This window comes from Loxodonta africana, chromosome 25 (assembly GCF_030014295.1).
Source record: "Loxodonta africana isolate mLoxAfr1 chromosome 25, mLoxAfr1.hap2, whole genome shotgun sequence".
In the NCBI taxonomy this organism is placed as follows: domain Eukaryota; kingdom Metazoa; phylum Chordata; class Mammalia; order Proboscidea; family Elephantidae; genus Loxodonta; species Loxodonta africana.
The window spans coordinates 61,020,684-61,046,906 of NC_087366.1; the positions used below are offsets into that span (position 1 = coordinate 61,020,684).

General features: G+C 40.5%; 1 protein-coding gene across 1 annotated transcript in view; it reads left to right on the plus strand.

Moving 5' to 3' along the window:
* USH2A (usherin) overlaps positions 1 to 26,223 on the plus strand; it is an 894,134-nt gene that overhangs the window by 701,397 nt on the left and 166,514 nt on the right. Inside the window, exon 56 of the mRNA XM_003419876.4 lies at positions 13,655 to 13,762. Within this exon, the coding sequence (XP_003419924.2) occupies positions 13,655 to 13,762 (108 nt within the window). The remainder of the gene's footprint in view (positions 1 to 13,654; positions 13,763 to 26,223) is intronic.

Sequence of the window (26,223 nt, forward strand, 5' to 3'; positions counted from 1 at the left end):
CCTGGTGGTTTTGAACTGCTGACCTTTCATAGTTCTTAACCACTATGCCACCAGGGTTTCCTTTGTCACATCAGTAGGTGCTTAATAACTGTTTATAGACCAAATGAGTTCAATATGTGCCAAATACTCTCCTAAGCACTTTGCACGCACTGTGTAATTTGCTGTAATTCTCGTCATGAACCTATGGAGTAGGCATGCTACTATGGAGTGAGTAGGCAGAATTATTACTCCTGCTTTACTGAAAAGAATGCTTGGAAAGATTAAGGAGCTTAGTTCATTTTTGGGGTCTATCAAATCTTCCCAAACAGTGGTATCAATTTAGGTTCTGAGGACACATTTCAGATATTAGGAAATTGTACTCTTTTGCTGTTGTCAGCCACCTCCCTCCAAGGCCTCCTGAGTGAGAAGCCTTCCATTGGACCGCACGCCTTAGAGAGGATATCAATACCATACATAAGGGAGGTCACAGAGAACTGCAGAAAGGCCTAGAAAAGAGTGCCGGTTTTTTTCCAAAAAGGAAGCACAGGCTATACTAATGAATTAATTCATTGATTAACTAATTAATCAATTAAGTGTTGCCTTCGAGTTGATTCCGACTCATAGTGACCCTGTAGGACAGAGTAGAACTGCCCCATCGTGTTTCCAAGAAGCAGCTGGTGGATTGGAACCGTGGACCTTTTGGTTAGCAGCTAAGTTCTCAACTACTGCACCACCAGAGCTCCTAGGCTATACGACTCAGGTGGAAAAATAAATTTGTGTTTTGTTCTGAAACTCTACAGTTTCCTGGCACACAGCAAGCATTTATTGATAATATCTGCAGTGTTTTCCCAAAAGTGCCCTAAGCCTGTGGAAGGGGCTTAATGAACATTTGTGAACTAGCACGTGGCCTCCCTTTTCTCTAGATTCGGAGTAAAATCACTGATAATGGGAATGGGGAGAGCCGTAATCAGTTCAGATGATTACGTTCTTTATATCATGCTTCAGTTAAAGTGCAAATCATCACAAGTGAATGAAACAATATTTTATATAATAAAACTTTACCTTTGTATGGTGCTTTTTTTTTTTTTTTATAGGAGGTCTGGAGGCTCGGCTGCTAACCCAAAGGATGGTGGTAGGAGCCCACTAGCCACTCCGAGGGAGAAAGATGTGGCAGTCTGCTTCTGTAAAGATTACAGCCTTGGAAACTGTATGGGGGCAGTTCTACTCTGTCCTATAGGGTCGCTACGAATCAGCATTGACTTGCAGCAGTGGGTTTTTTTTACTTTTCGGTTTATGGTGCTTTATAATTGTAAATAACTGCATTTTTACTCATTTGATTCTCATCACATCCCTGTAAGACAAGTGAGGGCTGTCTCTAATGCCAACATTAGAGAGATGGAGAAAACAACTCATCTACTCCAGGGTGTCCTTCTGTAAAAAAATCAGAATCCTGGTTCCTTCAAAAAAAAAAAAAAGTATTTCCTGCTTGCCGCTCTAGACACCAGTTTACAAACCAAGCGTTGCCGTTGAGTGGAATGTGACTTACGGCGACCCCATGTACTGCAGAGTAGAACTGTACTCCATAGAGTTTTCATGGCTGTGACCTTTTGGAAGCAGATCGCCAGGCCTTTCTTCTCGAGCACCTCTGGCTGGGTTTGAACTGCCAACCTTTGGTTGGTAGCCAGGCACTTCACAGTTTGCACCACCCAGGAACTCCATAGCTACTATAGTAAGTGCTCTAATGTAAGATTCCTGCTCTTCGAACGTTCCTAACCAGACAGCGAAAGCCCTGGTGGCCTAGTAGTTAAATGTTCGGCTGCTAACCAAAAGGTCAGCAGTTTGAATCCACCAGGCCTTCCGTGGAAACCCTATGGGGCAGTTCTGCTCTGTCCCATAGGGTTGCGGTGAGTTGGAATCGACTCGACAGCCATGGGTCTGCTCTGGATCAGTCACAGAGAGCATTGACAAGTAAAGCGAGAGCTGTGAATAGAGTGTAATCCGTAAGCTCTGGACAAGACGCAGTGGTGTAAATCAAGAGAATGGTTGGGAGTGGACAAAGGAAAGTTAATTACAGAGTTTTCAAAGCCCAGTTAATGCACATTAGGACTTTGTACTGGTAAAGGTTTCACAATAAACCGGGATACAAGGCTGAGGAAATGTCTGTTGCCTTACAGTATCTATCTGGCATTGACACACTGATTTGCATTTTTTTAGAAACTGGCATTTATACGCCAACAGCCCACATTCAACTCTAATGTTCAAACGAACATGTTTGATTTATTGTTGTTGTTGTTTTTAGGTGCGGTAAAGTCGGTTCCGACCCATAGCGACCCTACGCACAACAGGATGAAACACTGCCCGGTCCTGAGCCATCCTTACAATAATTGTTATGCTTGAGCTCATTGTTTCAGCCACTGTGTCAATCCACCTCATTGAGGGTCTTCCTCTTTTCTGCTGACCCTGTACTCTGCCAAGCATGATGTCCTTCTCCAGGGACTGATCCCTTCTGACAACATGTCCAAAGTATGTAAGACGCAGGCTCGCCATCCTTGCCTCTAAGGAGCATTCTGGCTGCCCTTCCTCCAAGACAGATTTGTTCGTTCTTTTGGCAGTCCACGGTATATTCAATATTCTTTGCCAACACCACAATTCAAAGTCGTCAATTCTTCTTCTGTCTTCCTTATTCATCGTCCAGCTTTCATATGCATATGACGCGATTGAAAATACCATGGCTTGGGTCAGGTGCCCCGTAGTCTTCAGGGTGACATCTTTGCTCTTTAGCACTTTAAAGAGGTTCTTTGCAGCAGATTTACCCAAAGCAATGCATCTTTTGATTTCTTGACTGCTGCCTCCATGGCTGTTGATTGTGGATCCAAGTAAAATGAAATCCTTGACAACTTCAATCTTTTCTCCCTTTATCATGATTATCATGAACACGGTTGATAGCCTCAATAATTATAAAATAGTGACAAGATGTTTTCTTTAGACACTTTCACTCCACCAGTTCTTCCTTTCACTGTCATTTTTAATGGATCTTTTCATGTCAGGAGGATTTCACACACATAGCTTGATGACAGCAATCCTCTTTTATTAGAAAAAGTATGTTAAAGTTTTAATTCTTACAAAATCATAAAACTCTGTTCCATCTTAAATAGATGAGAGGATACTTCAGCTGGGTAATACAGTCCTAAACAGGGATTTCTTTGTTGAATGAGGACTGAAACCCCCACAGCTTCCTCGAGGCGGTTTCAGTAGGGCAGGAATGGTGCTCGGCATCAGAGAATCTAAAACCTGAGGTCCATATCAGGTGAGCATTTTCTCTGCCAGACGAGCTCAGTTCCCTGGTTAGCTGACTGACCAAATTCAGCTCAGAAGTGTTTGATAATGTGAATGACGGTTCTACTGAGTTTATGGAATGAACTAAAATAATCAAATCTATTTCACATTCCATCTTGGATGTTTGATCAAAGAGCCTGCCTGAACCCCTAGGGTAACTGTCTTGATTTTCTCAATTCCAAAAGGCTGGCCTCCCCTAAGTGATGGCAGCACACTAATGAAGCTGTAGCGTGAGTCTTCCTGGAGCCTGCAAACCTAGCTCCTCAAAGTGACAAAGGGAGCTGGGCACCGCGCCTCAGCCCCATTGTCTCCATGCGTGTTTTTAATTACATCGGAGCTTTAGAAACATGATCCTGTAAATGCTTGTGGGAGTTGGGGCGAATGCACTCATCATGTGAAATCCATAAATTGCTTATAACCCTCTCAAGATGTTAAAAAAAGCATTAAGTAATTGAAGACAGGAAGTCCTCAGTTAATTATTTAGAGGTGTTATCAATGCTTTAAGTAAACTGAAGCGTTTTCTACTATCTCACTGAGCTGAATACCGTGGGGATGATGGAGCGGCAGCCATCATCTTCTCAAATTCACTAATGCAAACAGTGTGTGTCAGCTTGTCAATAAGACACCCTTTCGTATCATTTATTGCTGAACATGTTCACCGTCCTGTACAGAGCAATTTGGGTGTCGGTTATGGCATCGTTTCCCTTCAGGTTACCCCTACCTTATAGATGGGCCTCCCAATAAGGGCAGTAAGGTGGAGGAGAGGGTAAAAGGATTAACTAAATAATTAGGGCCACTGAGAAAAATGAATTAAGCATGTCCTTTTTAGCAGCAGGTACATTAAGGGCCCATGTGTCTTTTAACTCTGGGGAAAATGTTTTCAAAATAATTAAAGTTCTCATCATTGTATTTCACTTCAAAGTAAATGCCCACCAGCATTAAGTCAATGAACAGAGAGGACAATATTCCTTTCCTGTCCTCTTGGAAGCCCATGAAAAGCTTGTGTGCTAAGTAGCCTAAACTCTAAGGATGGGGTTGTAGCAGAAAACATAATGCCAGTGTTATACTGAAGTGGATATCCAACACCTTGCTTCTGGAAAAAAAGAGAACATAATCTGTCCATCGTTATAACAAAATGTAGACATTCTTTATAAGGGGATTTTACATTTCCAAGTCCTTGGGTAGTGCAAATGGTCAAGCTCTTGACTACTAACTGAAAGACTGGTGGTTTGAGTCTACCCAGAGGTGTCTCGAAAGAAAGGCCTCTATGGAACACAGTTCCACTCTGCAACACATGGGGTCCCCATGAGTAGAAATCACCTAAGGGTATAGGACAAACTAAACAAAAACTATGTGTACGCATAGCATCCCACATTTTGTTCTCATCATATTTTCACATTTTATTGTTAAATCATTTTTCTTGTTTCTGATCCTCAACTAGTAGGTAAAATTTTTTAAGGATAGAGACAATAACTCCTTGTTTGCCATTGAATCCTTGGTACTTATCACAGTACTTAACGTATATTAGATGTTCAAAAAATATTTGTTGAATGAGTGAATACTGAATAGTAAACTTGGTTCTAAATGACTACATTCTGTTTCCACTGGAGATAAAAACTCCAGTGTCAACTGCAGCGACATCTCAGGCCAGACTGGCTACGTAATTTGTGGAGACCAATGCAACATGAAAATGCGGGGACCTTTGTTCAAAAATCATTAAGAATTTCTCTAACTCACAAAAAAAGACGGGCTTACTGGTCTGTCAGAGACTGGAGAAACCCCAAGAATATGGCCCTCGGACACCCTTTTAACTCAGTACTGTAGTCACTCCTAAGGTTCACTCTTCAGCCAAAGATTAGACAGGCCCATAAAATGAGACCAAATGGGCACACCAACCCAGGGGCAAGGACAAGAAGGCAGGAGGGGACAGGAAAGCTAATAATGGGAAACCCAAGGTCGAGAAGGGGAGAGTGTTGACAAATCATGGGGTTGGCAACCAGTGTCACAAAATAGTACATGTATTAATTGTTTAATGAGAAACTAATTTGCTCTGTAAACCTTCATCTAAAGCACAATTTAAAAACAAAATCATTAAGAAATTCAAGAAGGCAACAGCAGAGCACTACACCAAGCACGGGGTCCTTCTCAGCTCAGGACTCTGTGACTGCACAGAACACATGCCCATGGAGCCAGCCTCGATCTCAGGCAATCTGGATTTATTGATGGTGCATTTTTTTCAATTGAAACTGATAGTAGGAAAACTAGAATGGCGATCACGTTCTCAGAACAGACCTGGAACTTCTGTAGTTTCGTGTACCTGCTCCGGCCCTTATTTCCCCCACCTACTACCTAATCAGAGCCCAGGTGGTACAGTGGAGCCCTGGCGGCTCAGTGGAGCCCTGGCGGCCCAGTGGAGCCCTGGCGGCTCAGTGGAGCCCTGGCGGCACAATGGTTAAGAGCTCGGCTGCTAACCAAAAGGTCCGCAGTTTGAACCCACTAGCTGCTCCTTGGAAACCCTGTGGGGCTGTTCTACTCTGTCCTATTGGGTCACTTTGAGTCAAAATCCACTCGACAGCAATGCTTTTTTTTTTTCTTTTTTTTTGGTTTTGGGTACTACCCGACCACTGACCACCATGAATGAGACCTATGAAAATAGGTAAGGCGATTATTTTCATTTTTCCAGTGCTGAGGAAAACTAACTTTGTGCCTGACTACTTGCCTAAAAAAAAAAAGACACCGACCACTATTTCTCCCTTTTTTTAAACGTTTCTAGATGCAGCTGAGACCCTAATATTTAGAGAGAAATAATTTTCCCTGAAATCCCACATTTTCCCAGGCTAGTTCTGGTTTGTCTCCACAGTCTCCGCCAATCTCTGCTCTCTCTGAGGTGGCCTTGTGGTCGTGTATTTGAGCAGTATCAGACTTTGCCTCCACCTGATACCACATTTTGTTTCTAAAGAAGAAAATTCTGCCTGAATATTTAGAAGAGAAGAGGCCTTGGTCTAGTATACCGCTGGACTCCAGAGAAGGAAGATATTTGTTAATAGGTTGTAACTAAAATCAAAAGCAAGTGACTTTCCTTGATGGCTGTCTTAACAATAGCTTTGATATTGACATATTTGGAAAGGGCATCCGCTAAGGCTGTAACTCATTTAGGAAGTGCCTCTTGGGCTGAGACTGATTACCAAGATATCGGGGTTTATGGGGCTAAGCCGGGACCTAGTATTTCACATGAAATAGAGAATTCAGAATGCAAATAAGTTTGCAGCAAGTGGTCACCAGAGAAAGTCGTGATGTTACCGTACCGCCGTGTGCAATGCAGAGGTCCCTTCACTTTGATGTTCTGACTTCAGATCCACGGGAGGTGGCAATGCTAAGATTCACCGAGGGAATTCATGCTTGGGAACCTGGATACAGAAAAAAGGCAGGGACAGTAGCTGCTCATGGAGGAGCAAGAAGTTGGTTTGGCCAAGCGGGATAGGGAGCTGCTGAGATTTGATGGATGGTATTATCAAAAAAAAGGGGGCTCCTTTAACATCAGCACTCCTGATACACTTCTACTCAAATTTTATAAAGCAAATCATTATTTAAATGCACCTTGTCTCTAAAATAACTCTGTGGTGCCTTAGTGTATCAGCCGGGAACATCCATATTTCCACATAGAATCCGATTCATCTGTGGCAGAAGCCTGATGTCACAGCTAACTCTAACGTCACAGCTAACTCTAACGTCACAACTAAGGTTACCAGTGAATGCCGGAATTTCCTGGGCATCTCCATGGGCAGAGATGCTCTAAAGGGGATCACTTAGTGAGATCTCAGGCCAGTGGGTGGTACAAATGACTAAGCACTCGACTACTAGCTGAATGGTGGGCATTTTGAACCCGCCCGGGGTGCCTTGGAAGACAGGCCTGGTGATCCACTTCTGAAAGATCACAGCCTTGAAAAACCTATGAAGCGGCCCTACTGTGCACACATGGGGTCACCAGGAGTTGGAATTAACTTGACAGCAGCTAATGACAACAAACGACATTATCACGGCAGCAGTTTTGGGTTGGGTCTGCCCGGCCCAGCATCCAGTTTGGATAAAGTGGTGTCCGGACAAGTTGCTCACCTACAAGGTGAAGATTTATAATACTGGATATCTGCCTAACAAAAACTTCTTAAAGCAACCCAGCCTCTCAGCACATGAGTCAATCACTAACCATGCTGACTGAAGGACTTATGGAATTATATATTGTTTAGGACTGTTTGCAGATGATGCTGTAGGGTAATTGGCTAAATCCTTTGAAGCAGCACTTGCTATCTGAAATTATAATGGACAAAGTGCCTTCTCCCGGCTACTTATCCAAAGATGAGGAATTAGAAGCAAGCTGTTCATTACAGTGTGCATCAAATGTAACTTGCATAAGCCTGAGTTTTGTTTTCCAAATCATATTTTTATGATCCATAGGCAGACTTTTTGCAGTCCCTTTTTAACACACATTTACTCTTGAAAGAGCTGTTACTTGAAAGTGTAATTGTAATGAGTTTGGTTATAGTCTGCCTCTTTCCCTTAAAAGAGAACACGATTCCCTATAGGGAAATTCAGGTAATTTGCAGCCACAGTCGTCTCCACTAAACCGAAATGTTAAATACTTGGCTTTTCTCCATGCATTCGCCTTTCTCTGCTCTACAACCGTTATTTCCCACTCTTCAGTGCTGAGCGCTTGAATGATGTTTTCTTTTCTCCTTTTACTCTTGACTTTAGAATTAAGTTACAGTCAGAACAGTTCCTTTGAGACATCTCTTTATTTCTCGCTTCTCGTCCTGATCAATTCAGGAGTAGTTTTCAATTGGTGTGCCCTTTTCATTGCCTGTTGCTAATATTTCATGTATGTCTCATTTTAAGGACTACCAATAAAAAAAAAAAATACCAATAGGGGCTTCCTTAAAATGACAGCAAATCCCCACTGAAACGTGTTGACTTGATTGAGTTTCACCGAGTCGTGTATACGGAAGGTCATCCAGGGCATGTAAATCATCTCTGCCCGATCATAGTCGGTGCTCTCCTTGCAGACTATTCCAGCCCAGCCTATCGGTAATCCAGTCCTCTAGCCATATGAAAAATACAAGAAATAGAATATAAAAAATTACAGACTTGGATATTGCCTGAATACCCTCAAGGTAGTCTGCAGCCCACTATCAGCCCACAGTCTCCACTATCATGCCTACAGTTTATAGACACGGAAACTGAGGCACCCAGAGGTCAACAATGTTTCTCATGGTCGTAGTTGTTAAGTAGGTAAGTATTAGAACTCAAATAGACTAACTTCAGACTCCGCTCTCTTGACTACCACACTCTCCTGTCTCAGTACATGGCTTCTTGTAATGTTCAAAATGAAGATATTTAAATATATATTTCCCCTGGCATTCTGTTTTAAATATTGCACGTTTCACAGGACTTTGAGCTACCTTTGTGGCTTCCTGTGTGTTTTCCTGACCAGGCTTGGGAGCCTGACCCATCTGTTCTGGGCTACATTTTTCAGCTCTACCGCACAGATTTGAATCCAGACCTCACTTCTTAGCTCTGCGGTCATAGACAAATCCCTCCAACTCTCTGCGCTTTTTCTTGCTTATGTGTAAACCAAGCAGACAGTCACACATACCTCAGCAAAAGGTGTGGGCATTGATTGTGTTCACGTTTGTGAAGTGCACAGAAGAGGACCAGCAAGCAGTAGGTACACAACAAACCTCAACTACCATGTTAGCTATGAAATCTAGTAACCAACTTCCCTAAAAATAACCATATTTCTCATAAAGTATATTTAGTCGATAGAGTCCAGAAAACTGAAAAAGGAGTTAAAATAAAACAGCAAAAACAACCAAAAAGCCGGAGTTTTTTTCCTACTTTATAGTTTTTGTATTGACTTGATGCTTGAACTAAATCCTTTTAGTACGTATCTTTCACTTTAAAAGGAGTTGCAAGGATTTCTACCATTTTTTAAATCTTTCAGATGCTGTGTAATCTTCAGAGGGAAGGCAGTCATTGAGTACTTTCAATGTGTTTGGCTGTAGTTCTTATCTAATGGCGAGTGTTGGGCTTGTTGTCCACATGTGCAAAGGAATATTCCCGTTGTTGTTACTCTCTTCCCCGCCATCTTGTAACCCTTTCTAGCTTTTTGAAAGGAGATCACCTAGGACAGGGTAACACCAGCTGCTGTGGTTCCCACATGTAACATACAGGATTCTCAGCCTGTGCTTAGACATGTGAGACTAACAATAACTATAATGATGGTATCATCTAGAACTCTTCTTGTAAGTCATGAGCTTAACAAAAAGGGGCATTTATTGGCTCATGAAACTAAAAAGTCAGGTGTAGACTTTAGGCACAGTTCACTCAAAGATACCAAATGCTGTTTTCAGGACCCAATTCCTTTTTATCTCTCAGCTCTCCTCCATTCTCAAGCTCTATGTGGTGAAAAAAGAAAAAAAAAAAAAACTATCAGCTGTTAAAACAAAAATTCTTGTTCTAGGTCTAGCTTGCATGGGCCTGAATTCGGCCAAAGACCAAAGCTGCTGACATGGCAAAAAGACTATGGAGCTCTGGTTTCCCAGGCCCGGGTCGTAGGTACACTTCTCAGTCTGGGTAGAGTCACCTCTAAACACTTCTAAATAAAGCGCAAAGCCTGATAGTGGCCAAAGACTGGGTTCTCCAAGAAAAAAATGAATTTTGTCATAAAAAGAAAAGCAAATGGACCCTGAAGATAAATATAGCAGATGTGGAGTTACGTGACATCCTTCAACAAACCACGGTTGAAATGAGCCAAAGCGTTTCTACCTTTTGCCATATGTGGCCCTTTGACTGTGATCAGCACATCCACATGCCACAATGTCAGGAGAAGACAAAAGCTTTTAAGGATAAATTGTCAGGAATTAGAATGAAACTATCTCCCTTCCCACCTTCACTGGTGGCGGCATGCCTCTCACTCTGGTCTTTCTGGCTCTTCAATTCTTGCGTCCCTTCCCCAGTTCACCATAACCACTCCTGTTGGTTTGATGGTGTGTACAAACTCCTGTGACTTCCTGGCCCAGGTTTTCTATTCAATGCTGGATTCTGCATTCTGCTTTGATGTTTGTATCCCCAATACCTTCAAGAGATACACATTTCCTCTTGGTCCCATACTTTGCTGAGGCAACCCAGCCCATCCAATTTAAACATCGGTAACAAATTCCTTTGACATGCCTTCCTCAGTCTATCAACAATTCCTAAGGGGACAACCTGTCTGCTGTTGTATTATCTCTAAACAGCTGTCTTCTAGTGTTCTGGGCTATGTGTAAAATGGAGGCCACTTGACTTGCTTCCAGAGAGATTCTGTAAAGAAATGACAATTTCTTTTATTTTTTATGTACATTAAATTGCCTTTTAGCCACTATGCTCATTGCAAATACCCTCAGCCATCCAACTAGCCTTATTACACATCTGTGATGATGAATTTTCTCTTCTTTCACCCAAACATCCATCCTAAAATTTGTTTCAATAGTCAATGCATGTCTGAAATAGACCAGACAGAACACAAAATGAGGAAGAGAATGGAGTCTATTATTTGTAAGAACTTTCCAAAGAAAAAATAAATATCTCTCCTCTTTTACCAGCTATAATTAAGTTGGCCATTTGGAAAATTCTAGAAAATATCTATTGCTCACAAACTGTATTAATTTTATTATTATGTTATTAATATTTTGCAACTAGAGAATAATCTGCTCAATGTAATATATGCTGTGGGCAAGGATGCTTATGGAATTATGAAGAAGGACCTGTTTGTTCAGGTCACACTTGTGATGGACATGATAGCTTCACAGCCTTGCCATCCTTGAAGGGCACTTTTATGTGCTCTCTCTTCTTTAAACAATATTTAACAAACATTACTGGACATCTGAAATAACCACTATAGAGAAAGTGCAATAAAATAAAATAACAATATCATCCCTACTCTCAAAAGTCTTATATTCTAATTGAGAAAGTAAGAGATTGACCAGGTGTAAAGATGTTACAGGGGCAAGACCCCCTTTTTCAGTAGTGGAAGTGAAGGGGAACATCAGCAGGCTAAATCAGCTTGTCACTATAACCTCTGATCTTGATTCTAGGATGTTTCCTTCCATTTTCTTTTAAGTTCCATATTTTTATAATCTTTAGCATTTTCCCATAAGCTGTTATCAAACCTATGTGGCTTGGGTATGGCTTAGATCTTTCCTTTATAGCCTTCCTCTATAAATCATATAAATATCAAAATTATGTAAATCCTCCATAGCAACCACATGGAAGATTATAATCAAATAAGTACCTGCGTCTCATCACCAAACTGATAAGAAAACACAAAGGGCTCTGAAGCAGAATCCTGGAGTAGCTCCAGCCACAGAACATTATTGCTTTAGCAAGGAACCAGACCACAGCCCCGATTCTAAATGAATCGATTCATTAAAATATTCATTCATTTTACAACAATTTATTAAGCACCTACTTTGGGACAGTCACTATTCTAAGGATAAAGTGGTGAGCAAAACAAAGTCCTTGCTTTTTGTGGAACTTAAATCATATAAGCCCTATTGCCATTGAGTTGATTCCAACTCATAGTGACCCTATAGGACAGAGTAGAACTGCCTCATAGAGTTTCTAAGGAGCAACTGGTGGATTCAAACTGCCAACCTTTGGTTAGCAGCCATAGCTCTTAACCTCTACACCACCAGAGCTCCTACATCATATTAAGGGGAAACAAAAATAAACAGATACATAATAAAACATCAGCTAGAAGAAAGTAGGGTGAGGGGATGAAGAACGATGGGTGTGGTGTTTTAGACAGAGTGGTAAAAATCTTTGAAAATGTAGCATTTGAGGAGAAATATGCATAGAGTGACATGAACATCTGGTGGGAGAATCACCGTACCAAAAGAACAAAATATGTGGAAATGTAGTTCAAAATTCATGAAAATTAAAGTACAGTAATTTGTGGGTCCCTGTTTTGACTTGACTCGATTATCTGACATAACTCAAACATAGACTATATCCTACTCTTTAAAAAAATGTTTCCCAAGAATCAAGGGAAGAAATGTCATGTTAGCTTCCGTAAATTCCTTGTTGGATGCTTCTGAGTCTTAAGTTTGCTTCTGCTAAACAAAGCACTGCTCCAGATCACCCGTTCCATCTTCTCAGCAGCCTGCGAGGCTAGGTGCTGTAGTGATTCCCCATTTAACAAATCAGAGTCCGTAGGTGGTACAAACAGCTAATGTGCTCGGCTTCCGACCAAAAGATTGGAGGCTCAAGTCCACCCAGAGCCACCCAACGAAAACCCCATGGAGCACCGTTCTACTCTGACACGCATGGGGTCACCATGAGTCAGAGTCAACTCTACGGCAACTGGTTTGTCCAAGACGAAGAGAAGCTGAGTAACTTGCCCGTGGTCACCGACCAGAGTGGTCACGTCTAACGGTATACAACTTCTTTTGTAAATAGATGATTCCTTCTTTTTTTCCTGAGACCTTATTGAGTTGCTGTTGTGCTGCATCATGTTTCTAACACAAAAGAGGTGCTATCCCCTCATCAAGTTGAGTCTGGTCTATGTATAAAGACAAAACCAACCAACCCACCAAAACTAGAGAAGTGTGAGATGGTACACATAAGGGCACACAAAATGAATAAGTGCAGAGTTTAAAAAAAAAAAAAGTGTTGGTTGACGATAATTTGAGTTGAATGTGTCTAGGCTAAACAAAAATGTTGACTCTAACCTTCGTTTTGTTTTTCTGCCTCTATCCATATAAGAAGCAGTTGCAGTAATAGGAAGGGTTAGCCTGGAGAAGAGAAGACTCAGGGGGGATTTGATAATTGTCTACAAATATTTGAAGAACTGTCATATGGAAAAGATATTAGATTTGTTCTGTATGTCCCCAGAGGTAGCAGTGGTAGAAAGATTTCACCACACTTTAAGGAAGGATTTTCAAACAATGTAAGGCAGACTCTAGAGCTTTCCAAAGATGGAATGGACTCTTTGGGAGGCGTGCTCCAGGTCACATAGATGGGACATCCTCTCCAATGACAACTTGGGCAGAGAATCAAGACAAAGATGGAGGGATGGATTATAGGAATTGTAAGGTCTCTTTCAAGACCGAAAGTTTATTATTTTATCAGTGATAAAAGAAATTTCGTTAATACTTAAACTGCTTATGATGCTCCAATGTTTATTAAGGGATATTTTCTGCTGTTAAATTTTTTTAATATCATTTCTTCAACTCTGCGTGTTACTTCTGGTACTTAGTTGGTGATAAATAACCCTCTCAAGATGTGCTTTCTTGTTGGCCGTTTCTAGGTCTCCAGCCATACAGCAACTACAGCTTCACAATTACAGCTTGTACGTCTGCTGGCTGTACTTCAAGTGAATCTTTTCTGGGTCAGACACTGCAGGCAGCCCCTCAAGGTAATGAAAAAAAAAATTCATGATTGGGGGAAGAGTTTTTGTATACCATCTTGAAGTGAATGCTATAAGCTTTCTCATAAGAAACGAGAAAGAAGGAATAAAGTTGATCGGTACAAAAAAAAAAAAAAAAAAGGATTCTAGGTTCCTACTCCTCAGTCTTCCTTGAACTAAATGTAGCCTCCCAAGGTAAGTTAGCTTTCGATTCTTTAGAACTTTTAAATTTTGTTTTCTGTGGGAAAAATTCACTGTCTACTTGTAAATGAAATTCCTAGGACTTGAAACAAATATCTACAGAGCACCTACTACATAGCAACCACTGGGCTAGGTGCTGTAGTTGACTAAAATATTTCCTGCTTTCAAGAACTTACAGTCAAGTAGAAGTGATATGACAAGTATACAAAACCTTTCTGAAGAGTCGAAATCTGAAAGATGGTGTTAAGGAAGAACAAACGAACAGAATATTCAGGTTAATCAGAGGAGGGAGAGATTTCAGCCCACTGGGGACATCGGGAAAGTTTGTAGGTAGCAGATGACTGTCAAGATGGAGCGTGAGGAACAAGGGTTTTGACAGATGAACGACGGAATAGGTGTTCTCTGAAATATGGCGAGGGGATGTGAAGAGGAACCAGCATCTTCTAAGGCAAGTTGGCAATGTCTATTAAATTCAAAACGCAAATTTCCCATGGCAGAGCAGTTCCATTTGCACTATCTATGCCAGAAAAAAACACTCCCACAACTTCACAAGGAGGCGTGTAACGGGATGTTTAATGAGGCATCATTGGAAGCACTTTGGCGAAAAGTTGGAGGCAATCTAAATGTCCGCGAGTAGCGGAATTGCTAAATAAATTCACACACACTCGCGTTATGGAATTTCACAAATCAGTTTTTAAAACTGAGATAACTAACCCAAATATAAAGCGGGTGTTGTGGAAATGTATTTAACGAATGTCATCTTTTATGTGGAGTCCTGGAGTGGTGCACACGGTTGACACGCTCGGCTGCTAACCAAAAAGTTGATGATTCAAGTCCACTCAGAGGCGCCTCAGAAGAAAGATCTAGCAACCTCCTTCCCCCAAATCAGCCGCTGGAAACCCCGTGGAGCACAGCTCCGCTCCGACACAGACACGGGGCCGCCACGGGTCGGCGCAGGTCGCCCGACGGCAACTGGTCAGAACCACGAGTCGGAGCAGGTCGCCCAACGGCAACTGGATTTTTCACAATTACCTTTTATGTATTAAAAAGCACACAGAAAATGTTATTCATTTCTCTAAGTGAATACAGACATGTGCACAGAAAAAATTCTGGCTGTGTACACAGCAGCTGATATCAACGGCCACCTTCACGGTGGGAGCTAGGTTTGCATGTTGTCATTTACATTTAAGAGAAAAATGTGCCCATTAGTTTGTTAACTCATCATCTGCCTGTGTTCCGTGTGGGGAAACTGAGGCATATAGAAGTTTCTAAACAGTCATATGATGCTAATTTCCACAGTAGGGTCCTGAACTCCCTGTCCATTACTCTTCTAACGAAAGAAGTTGATGTACCTCAGAATATTAGACCTGAATTTCCTACCAGTAAATGGGGAATAAAATGGAAAATTCCACATATGGGGCATATGGCTCCTCACCAGGAATTCACTAATGATGTTTTCTATATAAAGAATGTTTCATGTCAAAAAGCTTAGTGTTCCTTTGAAAGGAAGAAACCAGCAGTGGATTTTTTGGAAACGTAAACTATCCAATGGATACTTTGATGATAATGAATAATTTCTAAAGGATCTATCAACCAGTTTTGGCTGAAACTCAAGTCTGATAAAATAGCAGGATCTCTTTCTCTGGTTTACTCCACCAATCCAGATATTTAAATTCTTTGAAAATATGTGTCTATTTTCCCACTTCCCCAACAAAATTTCTTGAAAGGGCTCAGATTTTATGACCTAAAAATCATAGTTTTCAACAGTGCAAGGAAGTCTGAGATGAGAAATGGTCTCGAGTTCTTTTTTTTTAACTTTATGTACCTTCTCTTTCACACAAATAACTATGCAAAGGAAAATTAAACTAACTGGGCTTTCCTCTGCAGAGGAAACATGGGTTTAGAATCCATTTTCTGACTGTATAAGTGTCATTTGTGAATAACTGATATGTAAAAATAAATATAGTCTGAGTACTTAGCTTGGGCCTTGAAAGGGGATAAAACAGCAGTAACATTAAGTTCTGTTGTGTTACCAAACCAAAAAAACCAAACCCAGTGCCATCGAGTTGATTCTGACTCATAGTGACCCTACAGGACAGAGTAGAACTTCCCCATAGAGTTTCCAAGGAGCACCTGGCAGATTCGAACTGCTGACCTCTTGGTTAGCAGCCATAGCACTTAGCCACTAAGCCACCAGGGTTTCCGTTGTGTTACCGTAAAGTGAAAATAAACATATCATTTCAAATTACTAACCCAATATAACTAATTGTAAAATGGAACTTTGAAGTGAATCAGACATAGTTTGAAGGTCTAACATTGGAGTGTCCTAATTGGATACTGAGAGAATTAAAGGAAATATTCATGATAGCCACTCTGAACACTGCTTGTTTTCTCATTTTCTGTCTAAAAACAAAAGGAAAAAAAAAAAAACAAGTTAATACACATCACCACCTCATTGGATGAGTTGGAAAGAGTTCTCTACGATTTTATTCTCAAGTTGGGTGGCTTTAGTCAAACGGCAAGAAGAGGTGCAGCTGAATTATCACTCTCTTTAGAGTCACTGCTGTCCCTGAGAGGCTTAACCTATTTTAGAAGTAAATTATGCAAAACTATAGGTATGCTTTCCCCTAACATTGATGATGTGGAAAAGAAGACAAATCTTTCCCAGTTTCACTCTGGAGGGCTCTTCCTCTGCCCCTCTTATAATTGATGATATTTTCTTGGATTCTTCTGCACTCTTTGCTCTACCAACTCACCCAGTCTCTGTTGGAATTCTTAAATAAGGGCTTTAACTCTTACATAAAGGCTCGTGGCTACATGGAACACTACGGCTCTAGCCAAGGCCACATTCGCGAATGCCAGGCCTACGTATCCACTGGTCTAGTGGATGTTTGTATTTAGATATTATGCTAATATTTCAACACTTAAATAATCTCATCTCCACCCCCACCCTACCTTCAGCTTGGCCTTTTCCCTCCCTCAGGTACCACCATCCACCTAATCACCTGAACCCCAAATTTGACATTCTTTTTTTTTTTTTTAACTTTTATTAAGCTTCAAGTGAACGTTTACAAATCCAATCAGTCTGTCACATATAAGTTTACATACATCTTACTCCGTACTCCCACTTGCTCTCCCCCTATTGAGTCAGCCCTTTCAGTCTCTCCTTTCATGACAATTTTGCCAGCTTCCCTCTCTCTCTATCCTCCCATCCCCCCTCCAGACAAGAGTTGCCAACACACTCTCAGGTGTCCACCTGATATAATTAGCTCACTCTTCATCAGCATCTCTCTCCCACCCGCTGACCAGTCCCTTTCATGTCTGATGAGTTGTCTTCGGGGATGGTTCCTGTCCTGTGCCAACAGAAGGTCTGGGGAGCATGGCCGCCGGGATTCCTCTAGTCTCAATCAGACCATTAAGTATGGTCTTTTTATGAGAATTTGGGGTCTGCATCCCACTGATCTCCTGTTCCCTCAGGAGTTCCCTGTTGTGCTCCCTGTCAGGGCAGTCATCGATTGTGGCCGGGCACCAACTAGTTCTTCTGGTCTCAGGATGATGTAGGTCTCTGGTTCATGTGGCCCTTTCTGTCTCTTGGGCTCTTAGTTGTCGTGTGACCTTGGTGTTCTTCATTCTCCTTTGCTCCAGGTGGGTTGAGACCAGTTGATGCCTCTTAGATGGTCGCTTGTTAGCATTTAAGACCCCAGACGCCACATTTCAAAGTGGGATGCAGAATGTTTTCATAATAGAATTATTTTGCCAATTGACTTAGAAGTCCCCGCAAACCATGTTCCCCAGACCCCCGCCCCTGCTCCGCTGACCTTTGAAGCATTCATTTTATCCCGGAAACTTCTTTGCTTTTGGTCCAGTCCAATTGAGCTGACCTTCCATGTATTGAGTGTTGTCTTTCCCTTCACCCAAAGCAGTTCTTATCTACTGATTAATCAATAAAAAACCCTCTCCCTCCCTCTCCCTCCCTCCCTCCCTGCTTCGTAACCACAAAAGTATGTGTTCTTCTCAGTTTTTACTATTTCTCAAGATCTTATAATAGTGGTCTTATACAATATTTGTCCTTTTGCCTCTGACTAATTTCGCTCAGCATAATGCCTTCCAGGTTCCTCCATGTTATGAAATGTTTGACAGATTCGTCACTGTTCTTCATCGATGCATAGTATTCCATTGTGTGAATATACCACAATTTATTTACCCATTCATCCGTTGATGGACACCTTGGTTGCTTCCAGCTTTTTGCTATTGTAAACACAGCTGCAATAAACATGGGTGTGCATATATCTGTTTGTGTGAAGGCTCTTGTATCTCTAGGGTATATTCCGAGGAGTGGGATTTATGGGTTGTATGGTAGTTCTATTTCTTCTAACTGTTTAAGATAACGCCAGATAGATTTCCAAAGTGGTTGTACCATTTTACATTCCCACCAGCAGGGTATAAGAGTTCCAATCTCTCCGCAGCCTCTTCAACATTTATTATTTTGTGTTTTTTGGATTAATGCCAGCCTTGTTGGTGTGAGATGGAATCTCATCGTAGTTTTAATTTGCATTTCTCTAATGGCTAATGATCGAGAGCATTTTCTCATGTATCTGTTGGCTGCCTGAATATCTTCTTTAGTGAAATGTGTGTTCATATCCTTTGCCCACTTCTTGATTGGGTTGTTTGCCTTTTTGTGGTTGAGTTTTGACAGAATCATGTAGATTTTAGAGATCAGGCGCTGGTCGGAGATGTCATAGCTGAAAATTCTTTCCCAGTCTGTAGGTGGTCTTTTTACTCTCTTGGTGAAGTCTTTAGATGAGCATAGGTGTTTGATTTTTAGGAGCTCCCAGTTATCTGGTTTCTCTTCATCATTTTTGGTAATGTTTTGTATTCTGTTTATGCCTTGTATTAGGGCTCCTAGGGTTGTCCCTATTTTTTCTTCCATGATCTTTATCGTTTTAGTCTTTATGTTTAGGTCTTTGATCCCCTTGGAGTTAGTTTTTGTGCATGGTGTGAGGTATGGGTCCTGTTTCATTCTTTTGCAAATGGATATCCAGTTATGCCAGCACCATTTGTTAAAAAGACTATCTTTTCCCCAATTAACTGACACTGGTCCTTTGTCAAATACCAGCTGCTCATACGTGGATGGATTTATATCTGGGTTCTCAATTCTGTTCCATTGGTCTATGTGCCTGTTGTTGTACCAGTACCAGGCTGTTTTGACTACTGTGGCTGTATAATGGGTTCTGAAATCAAGTAGAGTGAGGCCTCCCACTTTCTTCTTCTTTTTCAGTAATGCTTTGCTTATCCGGGGCTTCTTTCCCTTCCATATGAAATTGGTGATTTGTTTCTCTATCCCCTTAAAATATGACATTGGAATTTGGATCGGAAGTGCGTTGTATGTATAGATGGCTTTTGGTAGAATAGACATTTTTACTATGTTAAGTCTTCCTATCCATGAGCACGGTATGTTTTTCCACTTAAGTGTGTCCTTTTGAATTTCTTGTAGTAGAGCTTTGCGGTTTTCTTTGTATAGGTCTTTTACATCCTTGGTAAGATTTATTCCTAAGTATTTTAATTTATCTTCTTGGGAGCTACTGTGAATGGTATTGATTTGGTTATTTCCTCTTCGATGTTCTTTTTGTTGATGTAGAGGAATCCAAGTGATTTTTGTATGTTTGTTTTATAACCTGAGACTCTGCCAAACTCTTCTATTAGTTTCAGTAGTTTTCTTGAGGATTCCTTAGGGTTTTCCATGTATACGATCATGTCATCTGCAAATAGTGATAGCTTTACTTCCTCCTTACCAATCTGGATACCCTTTATTTCTTTGTCTAGCCTAATTGCCCTGGCTAGGACTTCAAGTACGATGTTGAATAAGAGTGGTGATAAAGGGCATCCTTGTCTGGTTCCCGTTCTCAAGGGAAATGCTTTCAGGCTCTCTCCATTTAGAGTGATATTGGCTGTTGGCTTTGCATAGATGCCCTTTATTATGTTGAGGAATTTTCCTTCAATTCCTATTTTGGTAAGAGTTTTTATCATAAATGGGTGTTGGACTTTGTCAAATGCCTTTTCTGCATCAATTGATAAGATCATGTGGTTTTTGTCTTTTGTTTTATTTATGTGATGGATTACATTAATGGTTTTTCTGATATTAAACCAGCCTTGCATACCTGGTATAAATCCCACTTGATCATGGTGAATTATTTTTTTGATGTGTTGTTGGATTCTATTGGCTAGAATTTTGTTGAGGATTTTTGCATCTATGTTCATGAGGGATATAGGTCTGTAATTTTCTTTTTTTGTAATGTCTTTACCTGGTTTTGGTATCAGGGAGATGGTGGCTTCATAGAATGAGTTGGGTAGTATTCCGTCATTTTCTATGCTTTGAAATACCTTTAGTAGTAGTGGTGTTAACTCTTCTCTGAAAGTTTGGTAGAACTCTGCAGTGAAGCTGTCCGGGTCAGGGCTTTTTTTTTGTTGGAAGTTTTTTGATTACCGTTTCAATCTCTTTTTTTGTTATGGGCCTATTTAGTCGTTCTACTTCTGAATGTGTTAGTTTAGGTAGGTAGTGTTTTTCCAGGAATTCATCCATTTCTTCTAGGTTTACAAATTTGTTAGAGTACAATTTTTCATAGTAATCTGAAATGATTCTTTTAATTTCATTTGGTTCTGTTGTGATGTGGTCCTTCTCGTTTCTTATTCGGGTTATTTGTTTCCTTTCCTGTATTTCTTTAGTCAGTCTAGCCAATGGTTTATCAATTTTGTTAATTTTTTCAAAGAACCAGCTTTTGGCTTTGTTAATTCTTTCAATTGTTTTTCTGTTCTCTAATTCATTTAGTTCAGCTCTAATTTTTATTATTTGTTTTCTTCTGGTGCCTGATGGGTTCTTTTGTTGCTCACTTTCTATTTGTTCAAGTTGTAGGGACAGTTCTCTGCTTTTGGCTCTTACTTCTTTTTGTATGTGTGCATTTATCGATATAAATTGGCCTCTGAGCACTGCTTTTGCTGTGTCCCAGAGGTTTTGATAGGAAGTATTTTCATTCTCGTTGCATTCTATGAATTTCCTTATTCCCTCCTTGATGTCTTCTATAACCCAGTCTTTTTTCAGGAGGGTATTGTTCAGTTTCCAAGTATTTGATTTCTTTTCCCTAGTTTTTCTGTTATTGATTTCTAGTTTTATTGCCTTGTGGTCTGAGAAGATGCTTTGTAATATTTCGATGTTTTGGATTCTGCAAAGGTTTGTTTTATCACCTAATGTGTGGTCTATTCTAGAGAATGTTCCATGTGCGCTAGAAAAAAAAGTACATTTTGCAGCAGTTGGGTGGAGAGTTCTGTATAAGTCAATGAGGTCAAGTTGGTTGATTGTTGTAAGTAGGTCTTCCGTGTCTCTATTGAGCTTCTTACTGGATGTCCTGTCCTTCTCCGAAAGTGGTGTGCTGAAGTCTCCTACTATAATCGTGGAGGTGTCTATCTCACTTTTCAATTCTGTTAAAATTTGATTTATGTATCTTGCAGCCCTGTCATTGGGTGCATAAATGTTTAATATGGTTATGTCTTCCTGATCAATTGTCCCTTTTATCATTATATAGTGTCCTTCTTTATCCTTTGTGGTAGATTTAAGTCTAAAGTCTATTTTGTCAGAAATTAATATTGCTACTCCTCTTCTTTTTTGCTTATTGTTTGCTTGAAATATTTTTTTCCATCCTTTGAGTTTTAGTTTGTTTGTGTCTCTAAGTCTAAGGTGGGTCTCTTGTAGGCAGCATATACATGGATCATGTTTCTTTATCCAGTTCGAGACTCTCTGTCTCTTTATTGGTGCACCTAGTCCATTTCCATTCAGCGTAATTATAGATAAATAAGTTTTTAGTGCTGTCATTTTGATGCCTTTTCATGTGTGTTGGCAATTTCATTTTTCCACATACTTTTTTATGCTGAGACGTTTTTCTTAGTAAATTGTGAGATCCTCATTTTCATAGTGTTTGACTTTATGTTAGTTGAGTCGTTACATTTTTCTTGGCTTTTATCTTGAGTTATGGAGTTGTTATACCTCTTTGTGGTTACCTTATTATTTACCCCTATTTTTCTAAGTAAAAACCTAACTTGTATCATTCTATATCGCCTTGTATCACTCTCCATCTGGCAGTTCAATGCCTCCTGTATTTAGTCCCTCTTTTTGATTATTGTGATCTTTTACCTATTGACTTCCATGAGTCCCTGATATGTGTATTATTATTTTTTTTAATTAATCTTAATTTGTTTGTTTTTGTGATTTCCCTATTTGAGTTGATATCAGGACATTCTGTTTTGTGACCTTGTATTGTGCTGGTATCTGATATTATTGGTTTTCTGACCCAACAATATCCTTTAGTATTTTTTGTAGCTTTGGTTTTGTTTTTGCAAATTCTCTAAACTTGTGTTTATCTGTAAATATCTTAATTTCGCCTTCATATTTCAGAGAGAGTTTTGCTGGATATATGATCCTTGGCTGGCAGTTTTTCTCCTTCAGTGCTCTGTATACGTCGTCCCATTTCCTTCTTGCCTGCACGGTTTCTGCTGAGTAGTCTGAACTTATTGATTCTCCCTTGAAGGAGACCTTTCTTTTCTCCCTGGCTGCTTTTAAAATTTTCTCTTTATCTTTGGTTTTGGCAAGTTTGATGATAATATGTCTTGGTGTTTTTCTTTTTGGATCAATCTTAAATGGGGTTCGATGAGCGTCTTGGATAGATATCTTTTCGTCTTTCATGATGTCAGGGAAGTTTTGTGTCAGGAGATCTTCGACTATTTTCTCTGTGTCTTCTGTCCCCCCTCCCTGTTCTGGGACTCCAATCACTCGCAAGTTATCCTTCTTGATAGAGTCCCACATGATTCTTAGGGTTTCTTCATTTTTTTTAATTCTTTTATCTGATTTTTTTTCAGCTATGTTGGTGTTGATTCCCTGGTCCTCCACATGTCCCAGTCTGCATTCTAATTGCTCGAGTCTGCTCCTCTGACTTCCTATTGCGTTGTCTAATTCTGTAATTTTATTGTTAATCTTTTGGATTTCTACATGTTGTCTCTCTATGGATTCTTGCAACTTATTAATTTTTCCAGTATGTTCTTGAATAATCTTTTTGAGTTCTTCAACAGTTTTATCAGTGTGTTCCTTGGCTTTTTCTGCAGTTTGCCTTATTTCGTTTGTGATGTCTTTAAGCATTCTGTAAATTAGTTTTTTATATTCTGTATCTGATAATTCCAGGATTGTATCTTCATTTGGGAAAGATTTTGATTCTTTTGTTTGGGGGGTTATAGAAGCTGTCATGGTCTGCTTCTTTATGTGGTTTGATATGGACTGCTGTCTCTGAGCCATCACTGGGAAACTAGTTTTTCCAGAAAATCCGCTAAAAAAAAAAAATGCAGTCAGATCCCTATCAGAGTTCTCCCTCTGGCTCAGGCTATTTGGATGTTAATGAAGCCGCCTGACTGGTACGCTGGCTCCAGGCTCTGAAAACAATCGCTGCCTCCCCGTTTTTGTTCGTTCTCCGTCTCTAAATCTGTGTTTGTTGTTCAGGGTTCGTAGATTGTTATGTATGTGATCGATTCACTTGTTTTTCCGAGTCTTTGTTGCAAGAGGGATCCGCGGTAGCGTCCACCTAGTCCACCATCTTGGCCCTGCCTCCCGAATTTGACATTCTTAATGCTTCACTTTTCCTTAGACTGTAGTGTGCAGTGGGCCATATAATCATATAATCTTTTTTATGCTTATTATCTGTAGACATTTAGGGAAATTCCTGACAATTATTTAGATTTTATTTCATTCTAGAGGCTGATTCTCTAGAATAAATTAAAATTTGCCTAGTGATTGCTGAAAGCCGGGTAGTATAATCTTACAATTTTTGAGGATTTCTTTTTTTTTTTTTTTGCCTTTCCTCTCCATTCCATCTGTCATTGCCTTGGTCCCCAGGCTCCTATAATTCCTCTGGGTCCTCCTAACTGGTTTTCCTGACTCTAGTTATTTTTCTCTTTCCTGTGTCCTTCTTCCTAAGTCCTTTTCCTGTTTTACCAAAATAGGCATATCTGACAGTAATTACCTCCATAGAAAAATCCCCATTTCCTTCAAGGAACAAAAAAATCAGTTAGGCAAGACACACCTTCAAGTTTTAAATTCTGCCTATCTGTCAAGTCTTCCATATCACCCACATGACACCTAGTGCCACAGCCATGCCGAGGTCCTTGCAGATCCACCACGCTCTCTTATATCTGGGTCTTTGGTGGGCTGTCTTGAGTCTAGGTACCTTTCCCCTACATTCTCACTGTATGAGTTCCCTGGGGCTGTCTTAACAAAGTACCACAGACAGGCAGCTTAAACCAACAGAAAAGTATTCTCTTACAGTTCTGGAGGCTAGAAGTCTGCAATCAAGTTGTCAGCAGGACCATGCTCCCCCTGAAGGCTCTAGGCAAGAATCTTTCTTTGCCTTTTCTAGCTTCTGGTGGCTCCCGTCAATCCTCCTTGTTCCTTGGCTTGCACCACTCCAATCTCTGCCTCCATCTAAACATGGGTTCCTTCTCTGTGTCTCTCTCATGTCCCCGTCCTCTTTTTATAAAGATACCAGTCACTGGACTTAGGACCACCCAAATACAGTATGACCTCATCTTAACTTATTTTTACAAGGACTCCTTTACCGGAAAAGGTCACATTCTGAGGTTCCAGGTGGATATGGATTTTTAGGGGACACTATTCAACCCACTGCACTCACCCAGCTAACTCCCGCTTTTTCAAACATCCCCTCTTGTGAAAATCTTCTCCTGTGACCACCACTTCCACTTCCTGCCTCTTCTCATTGCATCCCCCAGAACTTCCTAAATGCTCTAATAGCACACTCTGCTTCCTTCTCTCATAGCATTTATCATAGAGGATTGTAAGTTTTTCTTTATTCTTCTTCCTTCATCATGACACTGTGAACGCCTTGAAGGGTGAGGACTACGTTCTTTATGCCCATGCCTACAGTGACCAATACAGTAAATGCCACAAAATGGTGTGAATGTTAAATGAATGAATTAACACATAGTATTTAGTTTGAAAACCAATGCATCCTTGACATCAGCTGATGCAAAACTTGGTCCCTCCATCAGATTCCAGGAGAAAGCCAATCCACAAGGAATGTTGGGATTTTTCAATTGGAATGAAGATTTATAGGGGCACAGAAAGTGGGTAATATTGCATGGCACTCAAGATCAATTTAAGGTATTTCCAGTAGGCGTGTTTCTTTTCCAGTAGCTATTGTCTCTGGGTGATGCAAATGGTTAAGTGCTAGACTACTAACCAAAACTTTGGTGGTTTGAACCCACCCAGAAGTACCCAGGAAGAAAGGCCTGGTGGTCTGTTTCTGAAATATCACAGCCTTGAAAACCCTGTGGAGTACAGTTCTACTCTGCAACACCTGTGATCACCAGTATTCCAAATTCGCTCTACGGAAACTGGTTTGGTTTTTCTTTTATTGTGTTGTGAGTCCCACCAGGGTTTTCCATCTGACCTTCCCCTTCATGGCTCTCAGCTAGTTTACCACCATCCTCCTAGATTACTTCATTAACTGCCATCCATAGCCTTCCCTTGAACGGCCTGGACTCTGCCTCTTTATCATGCAGAATAGGTTTTCTGGTGCCCACCTGAGACTCAGGTTGGTGGAGCTGGAGCAGACTCCCCAGTAGGAGACACACTAAGGCCTCACACCAAAGGTGGGTCTCACCCTACCAAAGATTTCTCACAACTGCCAAGAAAACAGCATCTCCATGTCATTACGCAAGTAAAATAGAGCACTTATCAGTTATTTTACACATTTTGAAATTTATCTTCTCAATCAAACCAGTGGACACAGAGTTATTACCACCATGAACGGAGCTTTCACCGCCCTGTATAAATGTGAACCCCAACTTTTATTTAAAACTTGAAGCAAACCCGAAATTTGCGTCATTTTATTTCATTAACTCCCCAACTTGACTCTGGGTCTGTAGGCTGCATTGACTGGTTCAAATTAGAAACTAAATGAAAGCCTTTCTAGAGCCTCGGTGATTTGAAATACATCCTTCAAGGTGAGAAAGACATGACTACAGGAAGCAGATTATGAGCTTAAACTTTATATTTATCTCTTGAATCCACAAATTAATATCATGTTTAAATCAGAGCTCTAATTAGTTGGTTATCTGGCAGCTGTTGGCAGAGGAAGCTATATACACTTATACTGTGATTTGTGGGTTTTTCCAAGCATCTAGCATCAAGCAACCTCTTAGAACAGAGTGAACCACCT